At 42.5% G+C, this 26,998-nt stretch overlaps 1 protein-coding gene across 4 annotated transcripts; it reads left to right on the top strand.

Moving 5' to 3' along the window:
* Positions 1–310: 310 nt before the first annotated feature.
* Positions 311–26,998, top strand: LOC110506107 (tyrosine-protein kinase Fes/Fps-like). 4 transcript variants are annotated; one of them, XM_036963974.1, is made up of 19 exons: positions 311–568; positions 2,162–2,438; positions 3,466–3,639; positions 8,085–8,181; positions 8,430–8,613; positions 10,329–10,466; positions 10,578–10,697; positions 13,847–13,969; positions 15,409–15,604; positions 20,857–20,934; positions 21,918–22,127; positions 22,318–22,440; positions 23,517–23,570; positions 23,693–23,811; positions 23,902–23,996; positions 24,091–24,214; positions 25,115–25,272; positions 25,696–25,818; positions 26,547–26,998. In XM_036963974.1, the coding sequence occupies exons 2-19, from the start codon at positions 2,214–2,216 to the stop codon at positions 26,696–26,698; spliced, it is 2,493 nt and encodes an 830-aa protein (XP_036819869.1). In that variant the 5' UTR covers positions 311–568; positions 2,162–2,213; the 3' UTR covers positions 26,699–26,998. The 4 variants fall into 4 exon arrangements, with proteins under 4 accessions (XP_036819869.1, XP_036819867.1, XP_036819868.1 ...); XM_036963972.1 differs by having other exon boundaries at positions 312–568; positions 2,121–2,438; XM_036963973.1 differs by having other exon boundaries at positions 312–568; positions 2,178–2,438.

The following is a 26,998-nucleotide window of genomic DNA, read 5'->3' on the forward strand; positions in this document are numbered from 1 at the left end:
CCGTTTGCCCACTAGGTTTTATGGGTATTATGACTCATACTGTGGTCATTAACAATTCCTTTAATTTATATTTATGGTGCATTCTTATGCATGTACATTTCATACTAATACATTCCATTGTGCTGTAGGCAGGTGTTCTACAGCATTTTCAGAAAGTATCATTTTGGATCATGAGTGTCACTTGGGCAAGTGCTGTAGGCCAACCGCTGCTCAAGCTAATGATGCGTTCCAACTTAGTCACCTGCTTACCTCAATGATTGTCCCTGTCTATCCACCCAGTTAATGAGATGTTATGTTCTTGAACTGTGCTGTACCAAGCCTTCCGTCCCGAAGAGGACGCAGTCACTCACCTCCCCAGTCAGTCCCGCTGTGGTAGGACAGCGCTAGCTTCCTGCTTTTATGTTTCTGATGCGAGTATGGTCGCGGAGCCAGACCAGTGATATCAGTACTAACTCACTGTAACAGTTTCTGTCCGCACAATTAATGCCTCCTCGATAAGAATCGTCATAGCCTTACATATGCTATAAATCCTTGAAATTTAGGAGTGGACTGCTTGCAATAACCTGAGGTGAGAATATTTTTTTCGGACAACGTAAACTCATAGTACACTACACTACAGTATACTATTATTGAACTCTTAATGATAGCCTACATGGGCTATTGATAATGATACCATTTGTATCGGATTCAACAGCAAGCTACACATGCACATATCACCTATGTAGTTAGATAAAGGATTTTGTGTAATCGAATTTCGATCAAGGTAAATTCATCATCAGGGCGCGTTTACATGTTCAGTTGTTGGTTTCGTCAACATATTACTCATCCCTGCTGTATGTACGCAAAACAAATGTATAGATTCAACGTGCAATAATTTCAAAGATTTTACTGAGTAACAGTTAATATAAGGAAATCAGTAAATTGAAATAAATAAATTAGGCCCTAATCTATGGATTTCACATGACTGGGAGTACAGATATGCATCTCTTGGTCACATATACCATAAAAAAAGAAGGGGCATGGATCAGTAAACGTATCTGGTGGGACCATCATTTGCCTCATGCAGTGGGATACATCTCCTTCACATAGTGTTGATCAGGCTGTTGATTGTGGCCTGTGGAATGTTGTCCCACTCCTCTTCAATAGCTTTGCGAAGTTGCTGGATATTGGCTTGAACTGGAACGTGCTGTCATACACGTTTCTCCAGAGCATCCCAAATGTGCTCTATTTGGTAACATGTCTGGTGAGTATGCAGGCCACAGAAGAACTGGGACATTTTCAGCTTCCAGTAATTGTGTACAGATCCTTGCGACATGGTGACATACATTATCATGCTGAAACATGAGGTGATGGCAGCGGATGAATGGCATGACAATGGGCCTCAGGATCTCGTCACCATATCTCTGTGCATTCAATAAAATGCATTTGTGTTTGTTGTTCATAGCTAATGCCTGCCCATACCATAACCCCACCGCCACCTTGGGGCACTCTGACACTTTGACATCAGCAAACCTGCATTCCTGCAGTCAGCATGCCAATTGCACGCTCCCTCAATTCAAGAGATCTGTGGCATTGGGTTGTGTGACAAAACAGTACATTTTAGAGTGGCCTTTTTTTGTCCTTGGCCATCAGGTGGATGGATTATCTTGGTAAAGGAGAGTGGTTATGGATGATGCCAGAATTCCAGTAGGCTGCATTATGTTAAGCCTCAAGTCCAACTTATTTTAATGTTTTTCTCTGTAATAGTATAATAAACTCACTTAGTAAAATTATACTAAAACGAAAAAAAACAGTTTAGAGCCATGTCACACTTCTCAGCACTTCTGTATTTCAAGAGGAAGTGCTGCCTAACTGTTTTCTCCCTTTGAAATAAATCACCCAGAAGTGAAACCCTCCACATGCCACATTTGCTCAGTTACACAAATACAACTTGTTTAAATAACCAGTTGTGTAGTCTTGGAATTCTTATTTAAACACCTTGGCCTCACTAAGTTGAACTAATTCAAATGACTCTACAGTCCGGTAAAGAAAGTACACCCAAAGGCCAGAGTCTAGACTGAGAGGATAAATCCCATGCATTCTCATTCAGTTTTTCTTTTCATCTTCCTGCACCTTATTAGCCAGGTCACGTGTGTGGTTCATTCACTCAAATCCACTCCAGTGTCTACTGTCTACAGTTTGACTGGGTTCCCACTCCTCTGGGTGCATATCTGATGGGGTTTGGGGAGGACCTGTGGTGTCCCCAGGCCCACGCGGCCCTGATGCGGCTGCAGGACTCGGAGCTGCGTCTGATGGAGGTGATGAAGAAGTGGATGAGCCAGCGGTCCAAGAGCGACCGGGAGTTCTCTGTTCAGCTGCACCAGATGGCTGCCATGGTTGAGAAACTGGAGGGGCCCCAGCCTGGGGGAGGACTGGACTACATCAGCCAGCTCAACCAGGTTCTTTACGGGTCCTTCCATTTGATTGACATCTTTTGTTTTGAATGAAACTTTTTATACATATTTGCCCATCATAGAAGTGGTCAGAAAGTAACTTTTTGGACTTGAATGCCAAAATATTTAGAATATAGAAGTGCTCAGTGTTGACCCATTTTCCATACCTCACCCCAACATGAGACATCCATGTCTTCATCACTGGAAAATATAAACGGTTGGGTTTGATAGTGACAGTTGTTTTAAATTATACTGTCAATCTTCCATAGGAAACCTATTGAATATAGATAAAAGAATAGCCATTCCTATTTAAGTTGACATTCCACGGTGGGTGGATCAGTGGCCATCTTTGTTCAATGATGTACCATCTAAATGGCAGTGGTCTGGGATATGTCCATTTTATGAATTCTATTTCTATAATTGAAATGACATCCACCCTGTATTCAAAAGTATACTGCGTCTCAACCAATGGCGGGCACAATATAAACATCTCAGATTCTGTAAAATAGGGTCTAAGCTACAACATAAGCCAAAACAAAAAAACAGCGTAATTTACTTGTTTGTAGGTAATTGATGTTAAAGGGTTTGACAACCCTGTTTACATTTTTTTATTATGTCAAACTCAACCGTTTATCTTTTCCAGTGATTAAGGCATGTATAGTATGCCTCATGGTAGGGTGGGGTAGGCAAAATGGGTCGACTTTGAACACATCTCCTAAATATTTTGGCACTCCGGTCCAAAAAGTCAATTTTCTGACCACTTTCTGACCATGGGCAAATATGAATGGGAACTTTCATTCAGTGATTGAAATCAAATGGAATGACCCCTACACTATATCAGTGGGTTTTAGAAAGCTCATTGGTTTAGACATTAGGCCACATCCACCCCCAGCTGCAAAGTGGACTTGACATTTCAACAGTATTGATGATTGAGCATTACGTTTGATCAGTAGATGGTGATACGCAGAGTATTCTCTTTATTAATTCGGTCTCTTTCTCTCTCTCTCTCTCTCTCTCTCTCTTCCTCTTTCAGTCGTGGGGTGTGCTGGTGGCTCAGACTGAGAGTTTGAGTCGTGTGATGCGGCGGCAGTCTGAGGACCTGCAAGTTGGGCCTCTCAGCAAACTGACCCTGCTGATCAGAGACAAGCAGCAGCTCAGGAAGACCTACGCAGAGCAGTGGAGCCAGCTCAGCCAGGAGCTCAGCAGGGTCAGACACACACACACAACTACACAGATACACATACACACACACACAAACAGATGAACATATCACTATGTAAAACTCAATTTGCCCTGATAAATATTACCAGGAACTTTGTAGTCCTCCACCAAACACCTTGTCAGTTTGCTTTCAAAGTGGGAAGTAGCTTCCACTTTCACATGCTGGCTTTCAGCCAAATGCTTGTGCTGGAGAAATATGCAGTAGCCTACAGTGTTGAAAAAATCACACAAATTTACTGAGAGTGGTGCTATTTCTGAGTCTTGTTTGTACAGTGCCTTGCAAAAGTATTCATCACCATTGGCGTTTTTCCTATTTTGTTGCATTATAACCTGTAATTTAAATAGATTTTGGAGGGGATTTCAGGTAATGGACATACACAAAATATTCCAAATTGGTGAAGTGAAAAAAATTACTTGTTTAAAAAAAACTAAACAAAAATTACAACTGAAAAGTGGTGCGTGCATTTTTTATTCACCCCCTTTGCTATGAAGTCCCTAAATAAGAGCTGGTGCAACCAATTACCTTCAGAAGTCACATAATTAGTTAGATTGTACACAGGTGGACTTTATTTAAGTGTCACATGATCTCAGTATATATATACACTTGTTCTTAAAGGCCTCAGAGTCTACACCATCACTAAGCAAGGTGCACCACCAAGCAAGCGTCACCATGAAGACCAAGGAGCTCTCCAAACAGGTCAGGGACAAAATTGTGAAGAAGTACAGATCAGGGTTGGGTTATAAAAAATATCTGAAACTTTGAACATCCCACGGAGCACCATTAAATCCATTAATAAAAAATGGAAAGAATATGGCACCATAACAAACCTGCCAAGAGAGGGCCACCCACCAAAACTCACGGACCAGGCAAGGAGGGCATTAATCAGAGGGGCAACAAAGAAACCAAAGATAACCCTGAAGGAGCTGCAAACCTCCACAGCGGAGATTGTAGTATCTGTCCATAGTACCACTTTAAGCCGTACACTCCACAGAGCTGGGCTTTATGGAAGAGTGGCCAGAAAAAATCCATTGCTTAAAGAAAAAAAAGAAGAAAACAGGTTTGGTGTTCACCAAAGGGCATGTGGGAGACTCCCCAAACATATGGAAGAAGGTACTCTGGTCAGATGAGACTAAAATTGAGGTTTTTGGCCATCAAGGATAACGCTATGTCTGGCACAAACCCAACACCTCTCATCACCCCGAGAACAATCATCCCCACAGTAAAGTATGGTGGTGGCAGCATCATGCTGTGGGAATGTTTTTCATCCGCAGGGACTGGGAAACTGGTCAGAATTGAAGGAATGATGGATGGTGCTAAATACAGGAATATTCTTGAGGGAAACCTGCTAAAGCAACACTCGAGTGGTTTAAGGGAAATGTAAATGTTTTGGAATGGCCTAGTCAAATCCCAGACCTCAATCCAATTGAGAAACTGTAGTATGACTTAAAGATTGCTGTACACCAAGTTATCCGTTTTTTGTGTGTTCTAGTTTGTTTCACAATAAAAACATATTTTGCATCTTCAAATTGGTATGTTGTGTAAATCAAATGATACAAACTCCACAAAAATCAATTCTAATTCCAGGTTGTAAGGCAACAAAATAGGAAAAATGCCAAGGGGGTGAATACTTTCCCTAGCCACTGTAGCTCATACTGTATTTGGTTTGTTTGTTATGAGTTCTGATGGTTTCTTTGGTTACCACTCTATTTTAGAGACAGTATACATCTCTATGTAGAGCCTTTTGCCACTGATCTTGTCAAACAGGAAATGTACAAATAACAATGATCAAAGATCCTGTAACACAAAGGGCTATTATTACTGTGACTATTAATATTACTATTATAAAGGCATATTGTGCCGAAAGAGCTTACGTAGGAATACTGTTATCACCTGAAACAAACAGTCAAAACAGACGGTCACCTAATCTCTGAAATATGATGTGCTTAATATGAAGATCATGGCATAGGTTGCAAAGAAAGCTGTTTTAAACGTTGGGCTTGAAATAGTTAAATGAATCACAAATGTGTGAATTTAATGCATTTCCTTTTCACCAGTGTGGATATGCAGCAGGCGCTCCTCTTTGAGATGCAGAGCTGCACAGTTATTGTAACTTCATTAACAGACAGCACTCAGTTGAAATGACAGCCAATGGGCTGTAACTGAGTTTGGCCATTGTTGTCTAATTGAGAATTGCTCTTGCATAGCAAATGCATTTTGATGAACAAAAGCCATCAGGGACTTTAATATGACAATAGTTTTTGCCCTTTCCGTGATTTATATCATTACCATATTATGGCGAGCAAATTATGTGTTAATCTTTAATGAATTCCTGGGTTTATGGGTTGCAGTTCGTACGTTTCCTGGGGCAGGTTTTGCCTTAGTACCTTGTACAGTGCACTACAAACAAGTCACAGACCTAATGCAGACATCCTCTGCACTTTGGTAGTGCAAGGTATAATTAACCTTTTGTGAACTTTTGTGAAACGTCACAGCACTGTTGAAAAATATATGGCAACTAGAAATCAACTGGATGGTGTTCAGAGATAGATGGGAGGGGTTGAGTGGAGTTGAAGGATGGTATTAAAACAAACAAGATAACTATTGTAAAATATACTGTGTCCGTAAATCAATCAATCAATCAATCAAATATATGTCACAAAGTGCTATACAGAAACCCAGCCAAAAATCCTAAAGGACAAGCAATGCAGATGTAGAAGCACGGTGGCTAGGAAAAACTCCCTAGAAAGGCAGGTATCTAGGATGAAAGTGGAAATGATGCAGACAATTACATTGATGGAAGCTACAATCTATCTGTAATATTAAAGCTGATCTACCCCTTAAAAATATATATGTATAGTTATAATTAACCTTAGGTCAGTGGTCACCAACCGGTCGAACGCAATCGACTGGTCGATCTCAAGGCATTCCTCATCGATCACCAAACATTTCTGTAAATAAAACTACGATAAAGCCTTGTTCCTATTATTTTTTTTGTGCTGTTGGTGGTAGGTGCACTTCATTCAGCAGCCCCAGTCCCGGGAAGGCAAAGTGTTCCCATTTTGAACCATTTCATGTCTGAAGGTAGAACTCCTAGAGAGCAAATCAAGTGCACCGGCGTCTTCACAGAAAAGTTGATACCTATGAAATGTAAAAACTTCTAAAACGATGGCTATGAAGACTCAATGAGTACAGCAAAGAGCTGCTGTTTTCATGAGTAAGTTCTTGTTTAAGTTGTTATTCAGAACTGTCAACATTTTGTTCAACACTTTTATAAGCCATAAAATACACTTTCTCCATAATTCCACTCATGCTACAAACAGCACTGCAGCTGCAATGAATGAGTGTAGCAAATTTTCGATAAGCTTGCATTGTTGTTATTATTAGCGGATTTTTTTAATATCAAGGAATATTTAACTTTCTCTGGTCATAGGAAGAACAACATGAATTGGTACATGAGGCAGAAATAATGCAGTGTGACTTGAGTTTTGCCATCAGCTAGAAGACTGTTCTCTTTTCTCAGCGGAGGGACCGCTGCTCCCTCCCTCTCCTCAGACTGACCATCAGATGCAGGCCATCAGTCCAGTAATAAATATATAATAATATTATGTTCACTCAGCTCACCGCCTCACAAGTACTACATCAAATGATCTATTACCAGTGTGATCATATACCTACATTTTTTAAATATAATTTTAAAAAATTCTGAGAATAACATAATTGGCAGGGCATTTCAAGCATAGCCAATATGCAGTGATAATGTATTGGGCCATCCGAGCCTACTGCACAAACATCATTGCTACAGAACTGTTTTTAATTGGTTAATGTAGGCGTATGTTTTTTAAGTAATGTTTTAAAACATTTTTTAACATGCATGCTCAACTTGCGTTTTGACTCAGAAAGTGATCTTGACTCAGAAAAGGTTGGTGACCACTGCCTTAGATGGTGGCTAATGGAAATGTTAAGGGTAAAAAAATGAAGTCAAACCAGTTTCTGTTACCAGGGCCTCTCTGACGTCACCGACCACTTCCTGTGTGCTTCTACTTCTGAGTTGAGAGGTGTTGGGATACAGACCGGTAGGGTCTGGGTCCCGGTCTTTCCTGTCTGGTCTTTCTCCTCTCTCTTGTCTGTCTGTGTTGTCTCAGAGGTGGTAAAGCTGGGGTCAAACAAAAGCCTGCATTGTGAAGGCACTCCTGCTTTTAACAAACCACACCCGTATCACTTGTTTGTACAGTATCACCTCCACTCCTTTTTAACTCCCCTCCTTTCCCTCTCTGATGACGGTGCTGTGTGGTTAGATAGTAGAAATGTATTTGAGGACTCTCATTGTCCTCAGAGAGTGGCTGAATATCTCTCTACTCATCCCTTTTGTTCTTCAATTTATGCACCTTGTTTGGATGAGGTAACACTAATATACCCTTTCCATTTGTCAGGTGACCCAGACAGAGCTGGAGAGGCTGAAGGCCAGCTATAGACAGCTGGTGAGGGATGCAGCGCAGGCAAAGAGGAAGTACCAGGAGGCCAGTAAAGGTGGGGAAGCTCACTCTGTCTGGCTCCGTCTCATTTCTCCAAACAGCACAGACACACTCTCACTTTGACTGACTGAAAGGATTACATTCTGGACAACAGATGACCATTACCTCCTGATGATTCACCAAATTAACACAGTTGATCATATTACTAGTGACTATTTGTCATGTGTATTGTTTTTCCATTCTATGCTACATTTGTGTGTGTTCTACTGATATATATATATATTGTGTCTTATGTTTCTTTAGATAAAGAGCGTGAGCGTGCAAGGGAGCGCTATGTGAAGGCTACTCTGAGGCTCCATGAGCTTCATAATGAGTATGTGCTGTCAGTCAGAGCAGCCCAGGTGTACCATCAGCACCACTACAGCCAGGCCCAACCTGCCCTGCTCATGGCACTACAGAGCCTACAGCAGGAGATGGTACTCGTACTGTAAGTGTGTGTGTGTGTGAGGGAAAAGCACAACTCTGTCAGTGAATTCCCAGTCAGTGATGAGATCATATTGCGTGTGTGTCCACCGTGGTAGGAAAGTACTGTGACTATGGTCATCCTATTGTTACACTGCATGGTTTTGTATCTCACCTAATATCCTTCCCTTTTGATAAGAATTCAAGCACTCTCATGGGAAGTTTGATATAATAGTTTTTGGCTGTTGTCCAAACCCACTAATGTAATCAATACTGGCCCTGGAGACCCACAGTGTGTTTCAGCCCAGTACTATACATACAGTGCCTTCGGAAAATATTCAGACCCCTTGACTTTTTCTACATTTTGTTACGTTACAGCCTTATTCTAAAATGGATTAAATAAAACAATTTCCTCAGCAATCTACACACAATACCCCATAATGACAAAGCGAAAACTGTTTTTTATAAATTTTTGCACAATTAAAACAAAAAACTGAAATACCTTATTTAGATAAATATTCAGACCCTTTGCTATGAGACTCGAAATTGAGCTCGGGTGCATCCTGTTTCCATTGATCTTCCTTGAGATGTTTCTACAACTTGATTGGAGTCCACCTGTGGTAAATTCAGTTGATTGGACATGATTCGGAAAGGCGCACACACCTGTCTATATAAGGTCCCACAGTTGACAGTGCATGTCAGAGAAAAGCCATGAGGTCGAAGGAATTGTCCGTAGAGCTCTGAGACAGGATTGTGTTGGCACAGATCTGGGGAAGGCTTCCAAAACATTTATGCAGCATTGAAGGTCCCCAAGAAAACAGTTGCCTCCATCATTCTTAATTGGAAGAAGTTCGGAACCGCCAAGATTCTTCCTAAAGCTGGCCGCCTGTCCAAACTGAGCAATCGGGGGTGAAGTGTGGTGGCAGCATCATGCTGTGGGGATGTTTTTCAGCAGCAGGGACTGGAAAACTAGTCAGGGTTTGAGGAAAAGATGAACGGATCAAAGTACACAGAGATCCTTGATGAAAACGTGCTCTAGAGAGCTCAGGATTTCAAACTGGGGTGAATGTTCACCTTCCAACAGGACAACGACCCTAAGCACACAGCCAAGACAACTCAGGAGTGGCTTCAGGACAAGTCTCTGAATGTCCTTTAGTGGCCCGGCCTTGAACCCAATCGAACATCTCTGGAGAGACCTGAAAATAGCTGTGCAGCAACACTCCCCATCCAGCCTGACAGAGCTTGAGCGGATCTGCTGAGAAGAATCGGAGAAACTCCCCAAATACAGGTGTGCCAAGCTTGTAGCGTCATACCCAAGAAGACTCGAGCCTGTAATCGCTGCCAAAGGTGCTTCAACAAAGTACTGAGGAAAGGGTCTGAATACTTATGTAAATGTGATATTTCAGGTTTTTTTTTTTTAAGAATTAGCAAAAAATGTCTAAACAGTTGTTGCTTTGTTATTATGGTGTATTGTGTGTAGATTGATGAGGGGAGAAACAATTTAAACAATTTTAGAATAAGGCTGTAATCTGACAAAATGTGGAGAAATGTAAGGGGTCTGAATACTTTCCGAAGACACTGCCCTATTTAATAACGGATCATCAAGCCTTTGATTAGATGAAGCAGGTGCGTTAGTGCTGAGCTAGAAAAAAGCCTGCACACCCAGTGGGTCCCCAGACCAGGGTTGAATAATACTGCCCTGACCTCTACCAGACCTTTGACTTTTTCCCTGTAACCCAGGAAGGAGATCCTGCAGGAGTACTATGACATGTCCAGTATGCTCCAACAGGAGGTGGTATCTGTCCACGAGGAGATGTCTACTGCTCTGAAGGCCATAGAGCCACACAAAGAGTACGAGAGTTTCATCCATCAGAACAGGTATTCGGCTGCAAGTTGCTCTAGATAAGAGAATCTGCTAAATGACTAAAAGGTAAATATGCTGATCTTAGTGCAGTCAAGAGGCTGAAAAGTTTCACCGTGTGTGTTCAGGTCTGTAGGGGAGGTTCCGGTGTGTGTGGAGTTTGACTCTGGTCTTCTGGAGAACACAGATCGACTAAAGACTGGAGAGCTGGAACTAAATGAGCTTACAGTGGAGGGGATCCAGCACAGGTTAGTTTATACGCAAACACAGACACAGCGCAATCAAAAAGTATTCAGACCCCTTGACTTTTTCCCCATTTTGTTAAGATACAGCCTTATTCTAAAATGTATTCATTATTTTTTCCCCTCATCAATCTACATACAATTCCCCAAAATGACACAGTGAAAATAGTTTTTTATTAAAAAAAATGCACATTTATAAAAATAGAAATACGTTATTTAAATAAGAATTCAGAACCTTTGCTATGAGACTCGAAATTGAGATCAGGTGCACCCTTTTTCCATTGATCATCCTTGTGATGTTTCTACAACTTGATTGAATTCCACCTGTGGAATCAATTGAATTGATTGGACATTATTTGGAAAGGCACACACCTGTCTATACAGTATAAGATCACACAGTTGACAGTGCATGTCAGAGAAAAACCAAGCCATGAGGTCGAATAAATTGTCCATAGAGCCCCGAGACAGGATTGTGTCGAGGCACAGATCTGGGGAAGGCTACCAAAACATTTCTGCAACTTTGAAGGTCCCCAAGAACAGTGGCCTCCATCATTCTTAAATGGAAGAAGTTTGGAACCACCAAGACTCTACCCAGAGCTGGCCACTCAGCCAAACTGAGCAATCAGGGAATAAGGGTCATGGTCAGGGAGGTGACCAAGAACCCGATGGTCACTCGGACAGAGCTCCGGAGTTCCTCCGTGGAGATTGGAGAACCCTCCAGAAGGAGAATCATCTCTGCAGCGCTCCACCAATCAAGCCTTTATGGTAGAATGGCCAGACGGAAGCCACTCCTCAGTAAAAGGCACATGACAGCCCGCTTGGAGTTTGCCAAAAGGCACCTAAAGATTCAGATCATGAGGAACAAGATTCTCTGGCCTGATGAAACCAAGATTGAACTCTTTGGCCTGAAGCATGATGGTGGGAGCATCGAGCTGTGGGGATATTTTTCAGCAGCAGGGACTGGGAGACTAGTTAGGATTGAGGGAAAGATGAACAGAGCAAAGTACTGAGAGATCCTTGATGGAAACCTGCTCCAGGCCACTCAGGACCTCTGACTGAGGCAAAGGTTCACCTTCCAACAGGACAACTACCTTAAGCACACAGCCAAGACAATGCAGCAGTGGCTTTGGGACAAGTCTGAATGTCCTTGAGTGGCCCAGCCAGAGCCCGGACTTGAACCCAATCGAACATCTCTGGAGAGACCTGAAAATAGCTGTGCAGCGATTCTCCCTATCCAGTCTGACAGAGCTTGAGAGGAGTTGCAGAGATGAATGGTAGAAACTCCCCAAATACAGGTGTGCCAAGCTTGTAGCGTCATACCAAGGAAGAATCAAGGCTGTCGTCGCTGCCAAAGGGGCTTCAACAGAGTACTGATTAAGGGTATGAATACTTATGTACAGTGGCGCAAAAAAGTATTTAGTCAGCCACCAATTGTGCAAGTTCTCCCACTTAAAAAGATGACTGAGGCCTGTAATTTTCATCATAGGTACACTTCAACTATGACAGACAAAATGAGAAAAGAAATCCAGAAAAACACATTGTACATACACACACACGCTACCGGTCAAAAGGTTTAGAACACCTACTCATTCAAGGGTTTTTCTTTATTTTTTACTATTTTCTACATTGTAGAATAATAATGAAGACATCAGAACTATGAAATAGCACATATGGAATCATGTAGTTACCAAAAAAGTGTTAAGCAAATGAAAAAATATTTTAGCTTCTTCAAAGTAGCCAACATTTGCCTTGATTACAGCTTTGCAGATTCTTGGCGTTCTCTCAATCAACTTCACCTGGAATGCTTTTTCAATTGGGTTGAGGTCGGGTGATTGTGAAGGCCAGGTCATCTGATGCAGCACTCTATCATTCTCTTTCTTGGTCAAATAGCCCTTACACAGCCTGGAGATGTGTTAGGTTATTGTCCTGTTGAAAACCAAATGGTAGTCCCACTAAGCACAAACCAGATGAGATGGCATATCTCTGCAGAAACTGTGGTAGCCATGCTGGTTAAGTGTGCCTTGAATTCTAAATAAATTACGGACTGTGTCATCAGCAAAGCACCATCACACTTCCTCCTCCATGCTTCACGGTGGGAGCTACACATGCAGAGATCACCCGTTCATTTACTCTGCATCTCAAATTGGGACTCAACAGACCAAAGGACAGATTTCCACCGGTCTAATGTCCATTGCTCGTGTTTCTTGGCCCAGTAAGTCTCTTCTTATTATTGGTGTCCTTTAGTAGTGGTTTCTTTGCAGCAATTCGACCAGCAATTTGTCTTATTCATGCAGTCTCCTCTGAACAGTTGATGTTGAGATGTCTGTTACTTGAACTCTGTGAAGCACTTATTTGGGCTGCAATTTCTGAGGCTGGTAACTCTAATGAACTATTCTCTGTACAGAGGTAACTCTGGGTCTTACTTTCCTGTGGCGGTCCTCATGAGAGCCAGTTTAATCATAGCGCTTGATGGTTTTTGCGACTGCACTTGAAGAAACTTTAAAAAAGTTTTCCAGATTAAAATAATAATGGACTGTCTTTTCTCTTTGCTTATTTGAGCTGTTCTTGCCATAATATACTAAATAGGGCTATCTTCTGTATACCACCCCTACTTTGTCACAACACAACTGATTTGGCTCAAACGAATTAAGGAAAGAAATTCCACAAATTAACTTTTATCAAGGTACACCTGTTAATTGAAATGCATTCCAGGTGATTACCTCGTGAAGCTGGTTGAGAGAATGGCAAGAGTGTGCAAAGCTGTCATCATGGCTACTTTGAAGAATTTCAAATATAAAATATATTTAGATTTAGACACTTTTTTTTTATTACTTCGTGATTCCATATGTGGTATTTTATAGTTTTGATGTCTTCACTATTGTTTATTATTCTACAATGTAGAAAATAGTTTTAAAAAATACCTGTAATGAGTAGATGTGTCCAAACGTTTGACTGGTACTATATATATATCACACACACACACACACACACACACACACACACACACACCACACAACACACAACACACAACACACAACACACACACACACACACACACACACACACACACACACACTCTCACTCTCTCTCAACACCAACAACACATTTCACCCCTTTGTCCCCCTTCTCTCCCCATGTCTCTCCCCCTCTACCAGGTTGACTGTAGTGGAAGAGGAACTGCTGTCTCTTGCTGGTAATGTGGTTTCCCAACAGGCCTCAGTCAACCAACTGGAGTTGGAGCTGGAGGCAGAGGAAGAGGGCATCAAACGGGGTCAGAGGTGAGGTGATATCCACATGTACAGGAAGGTCCAACTTTACATGGGCAAGCATACTTGGTAAGCACTTAGGCAGATGTAGTGTAATTAGATAGTAACTACAGCTGTTATACCTGATAGTATGATAATTTATCCTGGGTAAACAGAATAGAATTATATTTCTATGGTCTGAACCAGGATAAAGTTGGCTCTGGCTGCACCAAACCACTGTCTTCACCAACACTGACTAGAAATAAAAGAGTAATGAATTTTGCCGTTGATCTGCATCATATCTGTGCAGTGTGTTGATCTCCTTTCAACGGTGGTGTTCATCTGCATCTCTCCTATCAGAGTAGTTTAGTCTGCTCTCCTCTCTGCTATGGCTGGCTAAGCTGGCTGCTCTCTGGGGGACAGACTCACTATGCCTTATGAATATAACATGGTGATATGAGGAGACTTTTCAAGCTTCTCCTCTCATTTGTCTTGGTTTAGATGCCTGTCCGCTGTTATTAGAAGTTACTAATAAGCTCTTCGTGCATAGATGGAGCAGCTGTGTTGACTGACACTAGCCTAATGTTCTCTGGTGCCGAGGGAAACATGCCTCTCCTTAAGCAGTCATGAGTTTGATGAAACACTTTGGAAATCAACAGATACAGACAATGCTTCCTAGATTAGTAAATAACTATTTTACCCAAGTGGTGATGTTAGTTGATGTAGCAGTGTAATATCTGAAAGTTAAGTAAGGAAGAATTCTGTCCACAAATATACCCACATATCTATTATATGTCAAATGTTTATGATTAGTGAATGCCATCATGTATTTAATTTGTTAGATACTCCCTATTAGCTGAAATATATATTTTTACAAAGCCATTTTAGCTATCGCACTAGCTGATTGGTTCAAACAGATTCACAAATCATGGGAATTTGTCACACTATGAAGACGTCTCCCTACAAGGCTCGTGCCTGGTCTGGTCTGCTCCCGTGTGAGAAACGTGCTAACAAACATTTGTGCTATGAACTAAATAAATACTGCACTCTGACCCACAAAACCTCTTCACTAGATTCATGATAGTGTTGTTAGACAAAGTAAGGATAGTGAACTTCAAAACGTGATGTAGTTTTATAGGAATTTGCAGCTGTTGTTGAGTAAATACATCTGCTACCTTCTGACATGACTTACGGCATCTTTAACCCTACTTCTCCCATATAGAATATCTCAATTAAACTATACTGTTGGTGAGTGCCCTGCGGAAGTGATATGGCTAAGGTGTAGGAGATGGGCCAGTGAACCAGCATTCTTGTGTAAAACCATCGGGCATGTCAGTTACGCTGTAAATATATTGACAGTGAGGCGACAGTCAATGGAATTGTTGCTACTTGTTGTAATGGAAACACATTGTTCCACAGTATCATCACAATGCTTTAATTGATGAGCTGACAGGCTGCTTCTCTCTCTGCAGGGTTTACCAGTTCAGTAAGAGGCATGCATTGGAGGAGAGCCGACAGCAGGTGATGCTGTCCCTGGGAGCTAGAACTAGGCTGGAGGCACAGAGGTTGCTGCTGAAGGGGAAGCTGGAATGGCTGGGATCCAGTGAACCCCCTCCTGCCTTGGGGCTGGAAGAGGACCGCATCTCCCTGTCCTCCATCACCTCTAGTGTAGGTCTCTCTCTCTCCCTCTCTCCCTCTCTCTCTCAAACACACACACACACACCCTCTGATCCCTGCCACTCATCTGAAAGAGATACCATGCTTCCTGTGGTTGAGATGATCTCTGTCCCTTGTGTCTGTTTCATTGTCTTGTCTATTATGGGAACCTGACCTGTGATTGCACTCATTGTGTAAGATGTTGTAAAACATGACGTTATTGGCTCTTGTTCGTTTCTAGTCCTCCATTGTGTGTTCAGAGTTCAGGTTCTACTCATTCATTACAGTACCTTGCAAAAGTATTAACCCCTTGGCGTTTTTCCTATTTTGTTGCATTACAACCTGTAATTTAAATGGATTTTTATTTGGATTTCATGTAATGAACATGCAGAAAATAATCCAGATCAGTGAAGTGAAATAAAAAAAATACCTGTTTCAAAAATTCAAAAAAATAAAAAACAAAGTGGTGCGTGCATATGTATTCACCCCCTTTGCTATGAAGCCCCTAAATAAGATCTGGTGCAACCAATTACCTTCAGAAGTCACGGAATTAATTAAATAAAGTCCACCTGTGTGTGTCACCTGATCTGTCACATGATGTCAGTGTATATATACACCTGTTCTGAAAGGCCCCAGAGTCTGCAACACCACTAAGCAAGGGGCACCAACAAGCAAGCGGGACCATGAAGATCAAGGAGCTCTCCAAATGGGTCAGGGACAGAGTTGTGGAGAAGTACAGATCAGGGTGGGTTATAAAAAAATATCAGAAACTTTTAACATCCCACGAAGCACCATTAAATCCATTAATAAAAAATGGAAAGAATATGTCACCACATCAAACCTGCCAAGAGAGGGCCGCCCACCAAAACTCACGGACCAGGCAAGGAGGGCATTAATCAGAGAGGCAACAAAGAGACCAAAGATAACCCTGAAGGAGCTGCAAAGCTCCACAGTGGAGATTGTAGTATTTGTCCATAGGACCACTTTAAGCCGTACACTCCACAGAGCTGGGCTTTACGGAGGAGTGGCCAGAAAAAAAGCTATTGCTTAAAGAAAAAAAGAAGCAAACATGTTTGGGGTTCACCAAAGGGCATGTGGGGGACTCCCCAAACATATGGAAGAAGGTACTCTGGTCAGATGAGACTAAAATTGAGCTTTTTGGCCATCAAGGATAACGCTATGTCTGGCACAAACCCAACACCTCTCATCACCCGAGAACATCATCCCCACAGTGAAGCATGGTGGTGGCAGCATCATGCCGTGGGGATGTTTTTCATCGGCAGGGACTGGGAAACTGGTCAGAATTGCTGCTAAATGCAGGGAAATTCTTGAGGGAAACCTGTTTCTGTCTTCCAGAGATTTGAGACTGGGACGGAGGTTCACCTTCCAGCAGGACAATGACCCTAAGCATACTGCTAAAGCAACACTTGAGTAGTTTAAGGAAAACATTTAAATGTCTTGGAATGGCCTAGTCAAATCCCAGACCTCAATCCAATTGAGAATCTGTGGTATGACTTAAAGATTGCTGGAAATCAGTAGGAACCCATCCAACTTGAAGGAGCTGGAGCAGTTTTGCCTTCAAGAATGGGCAAAAATCTCAGTGGCTAGATGTGCCAAGCTTATAGAGACATATCCCAAGAGACTTGCAGCTGTAGTTGCTGCAAAAGGTGGCTCTACAAAGTATTGACTTTAGGGGGGTGAATAGTTATGCACCCTCAAGTTCTTTTTTTTTGTCTTATTTCTTTTTTGTTTCACAATAATACAAAATATGTTGCATCTTCAAAGTGGTAGGCATGTTGTGTAAATCAAATAATACAAATTCCCCAACAATAGTCATCATGCCAGGTTGTCCTGAGGCATGGTCCTAGGGCTCAGGTCCTCCGAGAGAGTTAAAGAAAGAGAGAATTAGAGAGAGCATACTTAAATTCACACAGGACACCGGATAGAACAGGAGAAGTACTCCAGATATAACAAACTGACCCTAGCCCCCCGACACATAAACTACTGCAGCATAAATACTGGAGGCTGAGACAGGAGGGGTCAGGAGACACTGTGGCCCCGTCCGATGATACCCCCGGACAGGGCCAAACAGGAAGGATATAACCCCACTTTGCCAAAGCACAGCCCCCACACCACTAGAGGGATATCTTCAACCACCAACTTACCATCCTGAGACAAGGCCGTGTATAGCCCACAAAGATCTCCGCCACGGCACAACCCAAGGGGGGGGCGCCAACCCAGATTACACTGACAGTCTCACACAAACCCATTCACACACACACACACACACACACCGACGCCATACACACATAATTTCACAATATTCATATGCTGCTACTCTGTTCTTTATTTTACTCTTATTGTTATCCATTCTGATGCCGAGTCAAAGTACCCTGCCTTTATGTACACATCTACCTCAAATACCTTGTACCCCTGCTCAGTGACATGGTACTGGTACTCCCTTTTATACAGCTTCATTCTTGTGTTACAATTTGTATTTTTCTTATTTTCTTATTTATAACTGTGCATCGTTGGGAAGAGCTCCTAAGCTTAGTGTTTCATAGTATTCTAATACAAACTGATTTGATTGAGTACAGCACAGTAAAGAAAACTTAATAGGTCAGTACTGTACTTTACAGTATAGTAGAGTTTAGTACACTACAGTAGAGCACCCTAGAGTAGAGTACAGTATACTTTATTGTATAGTACTATACTTCACTGTACTGAACTCTGCTGTGCTGTACTGAACTCTACTGTGCTAATCTGTGATGTACAAACTTGTGAAACATAGACGTCTATGATTGGTACAGATTTGGTGTGGTCCGGACCAACCAAATTTCATCTTGTTTTGGGGCGGTGCTCATTAGAATAATAGCCGGTATGTAGAATAATACCCAAACAGGATACATCACCATGAAGAGAATGCCATTCATGATTATGCATGTCTGTATAGTAGAGTTCAGCACCCATGATGCCATTATGTTACCATCACTCTGTTACCGGGTGGTAATCCACTTCACTTACTGTAGTTCAATTTCCAAAATAGAGATTTTTTTCAAACTCAAGGTATCATGCTATAGCTGACACCCCAATCTTTCTGCAGACATCTTTGAATCTTAATTTGTAGTAGATATTTAAGAGTTTTTGGAAAACGTGGTCACATAAAAAAACTGAAGGAGATTTTACAGTCATTCTGTTAACTTCTTATGACTGCAGGGGCAGTATTGAGTAGCTTGGATGAAAGGTGCACAGAGGTGCCCATATTCAACGGCCTGCTCCTCAGTCATAGTTGCTAATATTTGCATATTATTATTAAAATTGTATTGGAAACACTCTGAAGTTTCTAAAATTGTTTGAATTTTGTCTGTGAGTATAACAGAACTCATATAGCAGGCAAAAACCTGAGAAATTCCACTTCCTGTTTTTTTTCTTCTGGGGGTGGCAGATTTTCAACCAAGGTCTCATTGAAATTACAGCGAGATATGGATGAGTTGTCACTTCCTACGCCTTCCACTACATGTCAACAGTCAATAGAACTTTGTCTGATGACTAATGTGAAGGGAGGTCGAATGAGACAGGAAATAGTCACCACTGCCACGAGTTGACCATGCATTCACTATGCGCGTTCACAGGTAAAGGACCTGCGTTCTACCGGTCATCTGAAGTCATTCTAATTCTCCGGTTGGAACGTTATTCAAGATATATGTAAACAACATTCTAAAGATTGATTCAGTACATCGTCTGACATGTTTCTACTGACTGTTACGGAACTTTTGGACATTTCGTCACGTTATAGTGGACGCGCTTTGTGACTTTGGAATTGTTTACCAAACGCGCTAACCAAAGTAGCTAATTGGACATAAATAACAGACATTTTCGAACAAACCAAGCATTTATTGTGGACCTGGGATTTCTAGGACTGCATTCTGATGAAGTTCATCAAAGGTAAGGAAACATTTATCATGTATTTTCTGGTTTCTGTTGACTCCAACATGGAGGCTAATTTGGCTTCTGTTCTGATTGCCGTCTCAGATTATTGCATGTGTTGCTTTTTCCGTAAACTTTTTAAAAAATCTGACATAGTGGTTGCATTAAGGAGAGGTATATCTATAATTCCATGTGTATAACTTGTATTATCATCTACATTTATGATGAGTATTTCTGTTGAAACGATGTGGCTATGCAAAATCACTTGATGTTTTTGGAACAAGTGAATCTAATAAGCCAATGTAAACTCAGATTGTTTTATATAAATATGAACTTTATCAAACAAAACATGCATGTATTGTGTAACATGAAGTCCTATGAGTGTCATCTGATGAAGATAATTCAAGGTTAGTGATTCATTTTATCTTTATTTCTGCTTTTTTGTGAATGCTATATTTCGCTGGAAAATGGCTGTGCTTAGTGTGGTTTGGTGGAGACCTAACATAATCGTTTGTAATGCTTTCGCTGAAAAGCCTATTTGAAATTGGAAACTTTGGTGGGATTAACAACAAGATTACCTTTACAATTATATAAGACACATGTATGTTTTAGGAATTGTAATTATGAGATTTCTGTGGTTTGAATTTGGCGCCCTCTATTTTCACTGGTAGTTGTCATATCGATCCCGGTAGTGGGATTGCAGCCATTTAACAAACTTCACATCTGCACTGTTCTTCCAGTAAATGTGTTTTTGTAAAATTATGTGGAAATGTTTAGAAGTACTGCTTGTGCATAGAGTTGTATGACTTGTTTAACATTGCAATCAGTGGTTTTTGTTTGGCATACTTTTAAATAAAAAAATTCCAGCGTCATTCTGCTGCCGTGGAATTGCCCTTATGTAACCTTACAGTTTAACTAGAAGGCATCTGAACTACTGACTGACTCAACCAGTCTGTTCTGTACTGAGGACAACCTATTCTCGTGTCTCGTTCAGACAAAACCATCTCTATTGAAACAGAGGCATGATTGAGGATCTTGGTGCTTTGCATACTTTGCTGTCTGTCATGGTGTTGACTCGAGTGCATTCCTTCACTCATCGTGCTGTTTTATCCAGATCCGCCCTAAAGCAAACAAGTATTTTCTTCTTTGATATTCTCTACTCATCATTTTTGTAATGTTTTGTGATATTGTGATATTGTGATATTCTCTCCTCATCTGTGGATTATGTTAAGTGTTTCTGAGTGCTGTTACATGTTGTTATTATTAACACAGGTACTGGTGGTGATGAGCATTCCTAAAAGAGAGGTTGATGATGGTTGTGCTCTGTGTTGTTTCAGGAGAGGGACGGCCTCAGAAACCTCAGTGTGGACGGCATCATTAGCCACCTTAGTGGCCTGTTCAAACCCAAATACACGGTCAGTGATGTAACATACAGTGTTCATAAATAGTCAGCTATGGTCATACATACTACACAGTTGTGGTCATACCACTGATGCAGCATACACAATCTGTTATGTTCCTACACGGTCAACTATGGTCATTCATTGTCTGTGAGGCATCATTGTGATCACCCCTGTCACAGATGGACCTGTTCTGTTTTCACCCACCTGCTGCCTTTGATTTATCTGTCTCTGTCTATTCAAACAACTCAAGTCAGACAGTCAAACAGTTCCCTTGTCAAACAGCAATTGGCCGTGTTTTCTATGTAAGCCAAACTGTTCAGAGTAGGACTCCAGTAGTAAAACGCCTTGTTTCTCATCTGTCTTTCCTCTTTATCTATCTTATCTCTAGAGATGTTTGTTGTAGTATGCCTTATCTTGTCATCTGAACAGTAGGGTCTTTTTGAATTGGCGCCATGTTGTCTGTAGTAAACAAAAAATCACTAGGTATCCATGTGTGTGGTCTTTAGATATACATTGTATTGTTTTTGAGCAGTGTGTTTTGTATCTCCTGATCAATGTTGTTGGCAGCTGTATCTTCCTTGTATCTAGTCTCCTTGGCAGTGTATTGTTGCCCTGTCTATGTATTCGTCTGTGATGTAGTGGTAACAAAGTTGGTGGGTAAACTCTGATCGCCGGTTGTGGTGAAAAATGTAATCCTTCCTATTCTTTCAATGCATTTATTCCGCAAAAGGTGTGTAAACTGCTGGGCAAAAAAAAGGTGTGTAAACTGTGTTGACTTGTTTACCCTCCACTACACCACTGGATGTACTTTAGTAGTGTTTGTTCCCCTGAATCTCATCTAGAGAGACACGTGTGGGACTCATGCATCTCAAACCGCACTAATCTCACATTGAAATCAATCTATTGTTTATGAATGAGCCTCACAGTGGGCGCTCCATGCCCAGGTCCCTCCTTACCTGGCCCCTCATTGACCTTGCTGTGTGAACCCCCTCCAGGTGCCCCCTGCCCTGTCCCCAGTCCCAGAGGTAGAGCGCCCCCTGGAGCAGCAGAACTGGTACCACGGAGTCATCCCCAGGCTTGAAGTCCAGGAGCTGCTGAGGTGTGATGGAGACTTCCTGGTCAGACAGAGTCAGGGCAAACAGGAGTATGTCCTCTCTGTCCACTGGGCTGGCTCTTGCAGGCACTTCCTTATCCAGAGCACAGACGTGAGTGAGTGAGTGAGTGTGCGTGTATTTACAATATGATCATGTCTGTACAGTTTGTATGGTTATAAAGTGTGTGTGTGTGTGTGTGTATGTGTGTGTGTGTGTGTGTGTGTGTGTGTGCGTGCGTGCGTGTATTTACAATATGATCATGTCTGTACAGTTTGTATGGTTATAAAGTGTGTGTGTTTAGAATATGTACCGCCTGGATGGAGAGGGATTCCACACCGTTCCCATGCTGATGAACCACCTGGTCTCGTCACACCAACATGTCACCAAGAGGTCCGACATTGTCCTGAAGAGACCTGTCCTAAAGGTAACGCACCTGCTGCCCACACACACACACACACACACACACACACACACAGGTCAACTATAATCTGTTGTCGATCTTGTTTTACCTTTGTTGAAAAGTCCATTGTTTTGTTTTATTGTGTTTAATTCAAGGTTCCCCAATGCTTTATTTGTCTAAGTATTTCTTAAATATTAACGTTATTAGTTTCACTTAACTAAATAAGGATTACATTACACTCCCACATGTTGAGTTATCTTTCTCTAGTAGTTCTGTAATTACATAATGGACTCCTTTATTTTTATTGTACCTTTCATTTATCAGGGAGTTATACTTTTACAGATGAATTACGTACAATTTTATCTCAGATGGTGTTTTAAATCTGTCCACAGTAAAAGCCCTCAGATGCCCTTCTCATTCTGTGCTGTGGGACATGTGGCTGTTGGTTAATGCTTCCAACAGGTTGAGAATAACGATGCGGCCATCAATTAAGTCTGGGGCCTAGAAAAGTGTTGTTATTGGGCCCCGTGTCTCCGTTCCTGTGTGCTGGTGTTGGGTGGACCTGTGGGTTTAGGGAGATGTGTGAGTCAGGGGGTGTTCTTGTATGTATATATGTAGGCCTATGTTTTGTGTGTGTGTGGAATAGCGACTTTGTAGTGTGTGCAAAACACTGTGTGTGTGTGTGCCTGCATGCGCACCTCTCCTGAGCATGTTGGGAGCGAATGGGCTCGGAACACACCTGCTCTGCTCACCACTCTGTGTGTAGCAGCTGTCTCAGCGTTAGGATCCATCAGATTTTAATGAGCTCCCAAGATCCACATACTCATACTTGCTCTTCATCCTCCTGCAGATTGCTATACATACCACACTCACATGTTCTCTAGAGTCTAGAGCTGCATGCATACTGTACTACCCCCATGCTGCCCATCAAAAGGGCTCCAGTGTTTTTCACACACTACAAGGTCTCCATTCTACACACACACACACACACTATTTTACACAATGCAGTTTTAGAAGTTTGTCCGAAATGCTCTACCCATTCAGAAGGAACAGCAGCACCGGTGTCTCTGATTGGTTCCTCTCTATCTCTCTCCCTCCAGGACAAGTGGGTTCTGGAACACGATGATGTCATCCTGGGGCAGAGCATTGGCCGGGTGAGCTCACCACCTGTGGAATGTCTGTTTGGAGTTATGAGAGGCTCTGATTGTCAGGTTGGCATTCTGTTTTTGTTTTAGCCAAGATCCAGAATGAAGCCAGATGTGTGTCTGTTGTCCAGGGTAACTTTGGAGAGGTGTACAGTGGTCGTCTGCTTTCTGATAACACACCTGTAGCTGTGAAAGCCTGCAGAGAGAACCTGGCCCCAGAACACAAGAACAGGTTCCTTATGGAGGCCAGGTCAGTCTGTTTCTCTCCCTCTCTCGTTCTCGTTCTCAGTCTCTCTCTCATTCACATTGACCTTGCTGTCTCTCTCTCTCTGCTGTGCAGGATCCTGAAGCAGTATGACCATCCTAACATAGTGAAGCTGATTGGTGTCTGCACACAAAAACAACCCATCTATATCATTATGGAGCTGGTACAGGGTGAGCCAATCTGTCGAGGGCCTTTACACTCTAACCACAGCTACAGTACATTCTATCATTACAATGGACTAATAAAGTGTGTGTGTTCTGCCAGGGGGAGACTTCCTGTCCTTCCTGCGCTGTGAAGGTCACAACCTGAAGTCAAATATGCTGGTGAAAATGGCAGAGAATGTGGCATCTGGCATGGAGTATCTGGAGAGCAAGAAATGCATCCACCGGTGAGAGGCTAGGGAGATGGATCTAGTCTTCCCAGCTATGGAGCTGTATGAAGGCTGACATACAACAAGATTACATTTCCTTTGATTGCACAATTTATTCTAGATGATGAAACAGATTGAGGTTTTTGGGACAGTGAAGTTAACCCAGTGTGCAGGGGTTACTGAAGCCTATAGCGTAGGAATGACCCCCAGAAGTGTTAAGCTGCTGTGTCGCTGAGGAGGTAGTAGAGGAGCAGAGGACGTAGGGCTCAGAGCCCTAGCTCCTGGCTCATCAGAGGAGTGCTGGATAATTAACCCAGCAGGAAAACATCCAGGCTGGATGCTCCAGCCCCCGTTACCCTCTAACACTCCTCCTAACACTGCATGTCAAACTTCCCCCGCTCACTACTACACCCTGCATCATGGAGCCCACAGATGACAAGAGGGGCTGATTTTCTCTCACTTATTTATCGGCTGTCATTTGCTTCCTTCACTCGCTCTGACTCTCGCTCTCTTTCTCTCTCTCTGTCTCGCTCTCTCTCTGGCTCTCTCTCTGGCTCTCTCTCTCTGTCTCTCTCTCCCTGGCTCTCTCACTGGCTCTCTCTCTGTCTCTCTCTCTCTCTCTCTGGCTCTCTCTCTGTTTCGGTCTCTCTCTCTCTGTCTCGGTCTCTCTCTCGGTCTCTCTCTCTGTCTCGGTCTCTCTCTCTGTCTCGGTCTCTCTGTCTCGGTCTCTCTCTCTCGGTCTCGGTCTCTCTCTCTCGGTCTCGGTCTCTCTCTCTGTCTCGGTCTCTCTCTCTGTCTCGGTCTCTCTCTCTGTCTCGGTCTCTCTCTCTGTCTCGGTCTCTCTCTCTGTCTCTCTCTCTGTCTCGATCTCTCGCTCTCTGTCTCGGTCTCTCTCTGTCTCTCTGTGTGTGTGTGCAGGGACCTGGCTGCCCGTAACTGTCTGGTGGGAGAACAGAGCAGGGTGAAGATAAGTGACTTTGGGATGTCTCGCGAGCAGCAGGACGGGGTCTACTCTGCCGCGGGGGGCCTCAAACAGATCCCTGTCAAATGGACGGCCCCCGAAGCCCTCAACTATGGTACCTGGCTCTGCCCCGCGCCCACAACACTCACAACCATCCCTTTCTCCCCTCCTCTCTTTATTCCTAAATCTCTATTTGTATATCCCAAGGTTAGAGAACTCACTAAACACGGCAACAACCTGTCAACCCAGACATCATTCCGTACCCTGTGATCAGTGTACTGCTTTTGTATTTCTCTGAAATGTCATCTCTAACAGACACACGCTGAACTGGGGTTGGAGTGCTGGCGAAACATAGAAGAGTTCTGTCAGAAAGAAAGTCGGAACATACCTTTTGGGGCTTAGAGGAAGCTTCATTTTTAAAACTTTATCACTACTTTTCTCAGGCTGTGATTGTGAAATAGTGTGCTGTAGTACAGTTGAATAGGATCATCATCAAATGTAATAGCTGTCTCAATGCTGCCCCCTGCCTGTGTTTCAGGGAGGTACTCCACGGAGAGTGACGTGTGGAGTTTTGGAGTTCTCCTATGGGAGATATTCTCCAGGGGAGTCACCCCCTACACCAGCATGTCCAACCAGCAGACACGGGACGAGGTGGAGAAAGGTACCAGCGAGTCATTGAGATTTCTAACATGAGTCAGAATTTGCTCTGTAGGAGTTTCGAGTTTTAATGTCACATGAACAAGTGCAGTGAAATGCCTTTCTTGCAAACTCAAATCTCAACAATGCAATGTAATACTGGACCAAAAAAACACGAGAAATATGAGGAACACAATAAGTACGTAAGCATATTATATACAGGGTCAATTCCAATACCATGTTTACAATGTGCAGGGATACTGGAGTGATGGAGGTAGATATGTATAGGGGTAAGGTGACAAGGCACCAGGATATAAGATAAACAGAGTAGCAGCAGCTTGTATGCGAGTTGGTGTGCGTGTGTGTCGAGTCAGTATAAATGTATGTGCATATTATGCGTGAGTGAGCAGTTGGAGTGAGTGTGCAGGACTCTGTGAGTGTGCAGGACTCTGTGAGTGTGCAGGACTCTGTGAGTGTGCAGGACTCTGTGAGTGTGCAGGACTCTGTGAGTGTGCATAGACAGTGCAAAAATAAAAAGGTCTATAAGGATACAAGGTTAACTCAGACAGTCCGTGTAACTAGTTTAGGAGTAGAGATGCAACATTATAGAAGTGTATAGAACAGACATGACTCTGGGTAGAATATGGAGTTAGGTCAGCTCTATACAGGCGTCCAAAACATTACACCCCTCTGGATTAACCCCAGGTGAAGCCAACCTGATGTCCAATCATGCTCTCCTGTCCCGTCTCCTAGGATACCGGATGCTAGCCCCAAACTCCTGTCCTCCAGATGTGTATGCCGTTATGTGTCGCTGCTGGCAGTACGACTCCAGGAACCGGCCGTCCTTCAGCAAACTCAGGACCGAACTCAGTGCTTTATACCAGAAACTGTCCTTACTCAAGTGACTTGTTTGATTCTCTTTTACCTTTTTATATGGAGCAGATGTTAGCCTTTATTTAATATTCATTGATTATAGAGAACCAGTTGCTATGTGATTTTGAATTTACCATATTTAAGTAGTGATGATCCAACAGGCTGTGAGACCACAGGTAATATAAGTACACAGGACATGTGTGTATTGAAAACATTGGTACCATATTCTACAAAGTAGCATATTCTATATCTGTTGAATATTGCTATTGTTTACTGTATTACGTTACTGTAAATGTACAAATTGAATGTTTTTATTAAATCAGCTTTAAAGA

This window comes from Oncorhynchus mykiss, chromosome 26, assembly GCF_013265735.2.
Source record: "Oncorhynchus mykiss isolate Arlee chromosome 26, USDA_OmykA_1.1, whole genome shotgun sequence".
Classification (NCBI taxonomy): Eukaryota; Metazoa; Chordata; class Actinopteri; order Salmoniformes; family Salmonidae; genus Oncorhynchus; species Oncorhynchus mykiss.

Bases quoted from the DNA above. Each gene is read 5' to 3' on its own strand.
- LOC110506107 (XM_036963974.1), top strand. From the start codon at position 2,214: ATGGGGTTTGGGGAGGACCTGTGGTGTCCCCAGGCCCACGCGGCCCTG. The intron at 2,439-3,465 runs GTTCTTTACGGG...TTCCTCTTTCAG, and splicing joins ACATCAGCCAGCTCAACCAG to TCGTGGGGTGTGCTGGTGGC. The intron at 23,997-24,090 runs GTGAGCCAATCT...GTGTTCTGCCAG, and splicing joins CATTATGGAGCTGGTACAGG to GGGGAGACTTCCTGTCCTTC.